General features: G+C 44.3%; 1 protein-coding gene across 1 annotated transcript; it reads left to right on the forward strand.

Annotated features, from left to right (window-relative positions):
• Positions 1-2753: 2753 nt before the first annotated feature.
• LOC123967130 (lethal(3)malignant brain tumor-like protein 4) lies at positions 2754-5089 on the forward strand (the record flags this gene model as incomplete). The annotated part of the gene is made up of 2 exons (XM_046043152.1): positions 2754-2874; positions 2962-5089. Coding segments are annotated over 2 exons (424 nt in total), but the record flags the coding sequence as incomplete, so codon positions are not given.
• Positions 5090-5337: the final 248 nt, after the last annotated feature.

Consider the following 5337-nt stretch of genomic DNA (forward strand, 5'->3'; position numbering starts at 1 on the left):
AGCTGTACGCTCACTACTTTACACTGTTATACAAGCTGTACAAGCTGTACGCTCACTGCTTTACACTGTTATACAAGCTGTACAAGCTGTACGCTCACCACTTTACACTGTTATACAAGCTGTACGCTCACTACTTTACACTGTTATACAAGCTGTACAAGCTTTACGCTCACTACTTTACACTGTTATACAAGCTGACACTGTTATACAAGCTGTACAAGCTGTACGCTCACTACTTTACACTGTTATACAAGCTGTACAAGCTGTACACTCACTGCTTTACACTGTTATACAAGCTGTACAAGCTGTACAAGCTGTACGCTCACTGCTTTACAATGTTATACAAGCTGTACAAGCTGTACGCTCACTGCTTTACACTGTTATACAAGCTGTACAAGCTGTACGCTCACTACTTTACAATGTTATACAAGCTGTACAAGCTGCACGCTCACTGCTTTATACTGTTATACAAGCTGTACAAGCTGTACGCTCACTGCTTTACACTGTTATACAAGCTGTACAAGCTGCACGCTCACTGCTTTGTTATACAAGCTGTACAAGCTGCACGCTCACTGCTTTATACTGTTATACAAGCTGTACAAGCTGTACGCTCACTGCTTTACACTGTTATACAAGCTGTACAAGCTGCACGCTCACTGCTTTACACACGCTCACTACTTTACACTGTTATACAAGCTGCACGCTCACTACTTTACACTGTTATACAAGTTGCACGCTCACTACTTTACACTGTTATACAAGCTGTACGCTCACTACTTTACACACGCTCACTACTTTACACTGTTATACAAGCTGTACAAGCTGTACGCTCACTGCTTTACACTGTTATACAAGCTGTACAAGCTGCACGCTCACTGCTTTACACACGCTCACTACTTTACACTGTTATACAAGCTGCACGCTCACTACTTTACACTGTTATACAAGCTGCACGCTCACTAGTTTACACTGTTATACAAGCTGTACGCTCACTACTTTACACACGCTCACTACTTTACACTGTTATACAAGCTGCACGCTCACTACTTTACACTGATATACAAGCTGCACGCTCACTGCTTTACACACGCTCACTACTTTACACTGTTATACAAGCTGCACGCTCACTACTTTACACTGTTATACAAGCTGTACAAGCTGTACGCTCACTGCTTTACACTGTTATACAAGCTGTACAAGCTGTATGCTCACTGCTTTACACTGTTATACAAGCTGTACAAGCTGTACGCTCACTGCTTTACACTTTTATACAAGCTGTACAAGCTGTACGCTCACTGCTTTACACTTTTATACAAGCTGTACAAGCTGCACGCTCACTACTTTACACTGATATACAAGCTGCACGCTCACTACTTTACACTGTTATACAAGCTGCACGCTCACTACTTTACACTGTTATGCAAGCTGTACAAGCCGTGCGCTTACTGCTTTACACTGTTATACAAGCTGTACGCTCAGTACTTTACACTATTATACAAGCTGTATAAGCTGTACAAGCTGTACGCTCACTACTTTACACTGTTATACAAGCTGTACAAGCTGTACAAGCTGTACGCTCACTGCTTTACACTGTTATACAAGCTGTACAAGCTGTACGCTCACTACTTTACACTGTTATACAAGCTGTACAAGCTGTACAAGCTGTACGCTCACTGCTTTACACTAATATACAAGCTGTACAAGCTGTACAAGCTGTACAAGCTGTACGCTCACTACTTTACACTGTTATTCAAGCTGTACAAGCTGTACAAGCTGTACGCTCACTGCTTTACACTGTTATACAAGCTGTACAAGCTGTACAAGCTGTACGCTCACTACTTTACACTGTTGTACAAGCTGTACGCTCACTACTTTACACTGTTATACAAGCTGTACAAGCTGTACGCTCACTGCTTTACACTGTTATACAAGCTGTACAAGCTGTACGCTCACCACTTTACACTGTTATACAAGCTGTACGCTCACTACTTTACACTGTTATACAAGCTGTACAAGCTTTACGCTCACTACTTTACACTGTTATACAAGCTGTACAATCTTTACGCTCACTACTTTACACTGTTATACAAGCTGTACACTCACTACTTTACACTGTTATACAAGCTGTACGCTCACTACTTTACACTGTTATACAAGCTGTACAAGCTGCACGCTCACTACTTTACACTGTTATACAAGCTGCACGCTCACTACTTTACACTGTTATACAAGCTGTACAAGCTGCACGCTCACTACTTTACACTGTTATACAAGCTGTACAAGCTGTACTCTCACTGCTTTACACACGCTCACTACTTTACACTGTTATACAAGCTGTACAAGCTGTACGCTCACTGCTTTACACACGCTCACTACTTTACACTGTTATACAAGCTGTACAAGCTGCACGCTCACTACTTTACACTGTTATACAAGCTGTACAAGCTGTACACTCACTACTTTACACTGTTATACAAGCTGCACGCTCACTACTTTACACTGTTATACAAGCTGCACGCTCACTACTTTACACTGTTATACAAGCTGTACAAGCTGTACGCTCACTGCTTTACACACGCTCACTACTTTACACTGTTATACAAGCTGTACGCTCACTATTTTACACTGTTATGCAAGCTGTACAAGCTTTACGCTCATTGCTTTACACACACTCACTACTTTACACTGTTATACAAGACTTCTGACCTGTCTGTCTCTCTCTCGTCTGTCTCTCTCATCTGTCTTTCTCTCTCACCTTTCTTTCTGTCTCTCACCTGTCTGTCTCTCTCTCGCCTGTTTGTCTCTCTGCAGGTGTCAGACTTCGTTGAGTCTCTTCCTGGCTGTGAGGAACAGGCCAAACAGTTCAGAGATGAGGTGAGATGACCAATCAGTTCCTGTAGATGTTATTACATCACATTGAACCTGCTTTGATCTGATTGGTTCCTTCTTCTGTTTGTTTAGCAAATTGATGGTCGGGCCTTCCTCCTGCTCACCCAACGGGACATTGTCAGGATAATGTCAATCAAACTTGGTCCCGCCCTTAAAATCTACAACTCCATCCTGATGTTCAAACACGCCGAGGACAGGAGCCAATCACACACCGGAGAGAGGAGCCAATCACACGCCGTGGAGAGGAGACAATCGGACACAGAGGACAGAAGCCAATCACATGCCGAGGAGAGGAGACAATCAGACACAGAGGACAGCAGCCAATCACACACTGGGGACATGAACCAATCACACCTGACACCTGCGACCGACTGACTGACTGAGGCGCTCCAGAAACACCTGATTGACAACATCAAGGTTCACTTTTCATCCAGTCGTCAGTCAGGTTTGACATTCACACTTCTCTCTCAGGTGTTTCTGTCAGCTGGCGGTCACGTGACCTCACGTTTGTTCATCACAAAGAAGAAAATGAGACACAGAAAGTTTGTTGACGCCCAGTTCAGCCCCCCTAAAGGAGCTGTGGTGCCTTGAACGCCCGGTTGGTGCGCCGCAGTGTTTATTTACACGTCACTGCTGATTGGGTAAGACCTCCACCAATGAGAGAAGACGCACCTCAGAGCCCACTGCGCACTGTTTCAAGGAAACCTGCTGTTCAACCTGGAAACTCACACAGCGTTTTCAGATTGAACACCCTGCTGAGCGCCATTTCAGGCTCCGCCTCTTTGGAGGGACGTGGCTTAGTGCTGGTGTTCCCTTCAGAGAACTAAAGACTGACAGACTGGACTCACCAAAACTAGGATCGCTGCGCAAAGGACTCCGGGATGTTGAGGCCTGAAGGACATAGCTGCTGTGATGATGCAGCCTCACCTGGCGAGTCCGTCCCACAGACCCTCGTGTCAAACAGCAGAAACAAACGTGGACAGCCTGGGGCGAAGCACGGGGTGGTCTCTAGAGCTGACCCCCCCCCCTCACCTGGTTTCATATGACTCACCACATGTGGCCATTTAGGCGAGTCAGGCGCCGCCAAGATGGTCGGCCTGTGGTGATGTCACGGAGCGTCCATGTTTTATACCGTATGTGATTCAGACCGGTCAGGGGGAAGGAGGGGGGGCCTGAAGTGGCCTCAGCTGGACTCATTCTGTTTCCTCTGTGACAGTCTGGATAAAGTTTTATTGAATTTTCCACAAAACTGGTGGACATGGCTGCTGCCAGCTGATTGGCTAAAAACTCTTGACAGGCGCTTCATATGTGATGAAGTTAAGATCATAGATCCCAGATATTTGTAACCCGGCTCTTAATTCCTGTCTGTAAAAGAACAAAACAAAATGAACCCTGAACACAAAGAATAAAAAGCTGCGTTCGCTAACGCTTCTCATAGCTGTGAGAAACGTCTTGACATGGCGAGAAAGGGCCAGTAATAATATGAAGACACAATTGTGAGAAAAGATTTTATAATTGTGAGGAAAAAAAACTCACCATTACGAGTTAAAATATTAATCTGAATTTATATATTGGTTGGTGATAATTACATCCTTAAGATTAACGATGTTCAGTCCTCATTAAGACCAGATCCCTGATGACACGAATGTAACGGCTCCGGAATAAACGCCACACAGGAAGCGGTCAGTGACATCACACTGAGGCTCCGCCCCACTGTAATGACTCTAAAGACTCTCAGGATCCGCCTGTCGGGCTTTGTGTGATGGAGGTTTTTACACTTACGCCTCCTCTGCTGTGATTGGTCCTTGTGTGGTCGGAGCTCAGTTTTATTTCCAGAGTTTATATTTATAGTTTTATTCTCTCTCGTGTTTGAACTTGTCCTGTTTCTCTATAGAGTTCTATTTTAAAGTTTATACACAGGTATATATATATATATTTCTATTTCTGTCTGGCATTCAAACCAGGAGTTCACTGACTCCGCCTTCCCAGTGATGTCACTGTGACGTCACGGGGGCGCTCTTGTGCACACGCTCAGTTTGTATCTCGGGTTTCTAACAGTTCCTCAGGTTTCCACGCTAACGGTGCATGAATTTAAACGTACGGGTTGTTTTAAAGTTTCCAACAATCTGCTGATGTTTCTGTTCTTTTCTCTGCTGTTTCTGTCAGTGTTTGATGAGATTAATAAAGTTTGTGATCTGCTGCCCGTTCATTGGTTCTCTTTGACCAGGTGACCTACCTGGAGACACAGTCCAGGTAACAGCTGATGTCATACAGGTGTTTATGTATCACTGCTTCATTGGCTCCTGTAGGAACATACTGCAACATAGCAAAGTTAGACATGGAGTTCCACAAGGATCTGTCCTCGGACCAATCCTCTTCACTTTATATATGCTTCCTTTAGGCAATATTATCAGGAAATATTCCATAAGCTTTCATTGTTATGCAGAT

Source organism: Micropterus dolomieu, unplaced genomic scaffold (assembly GCF_021292245.1).
Source record: "Micropterus dolomieu isolate WLL.071019.BEF.003 ecotype Adirondacks unplaced genomic scaffold, ASM2129224v1 scaffold_59, whole genome shotgun sequence".
NCBI classification, from domain to species: Eukaryota; Metazoa; Chordata; class Actinopteri; order Centrarchiformes; family Centrarchidae; genus Micropterus; species Micropterus dolomieu.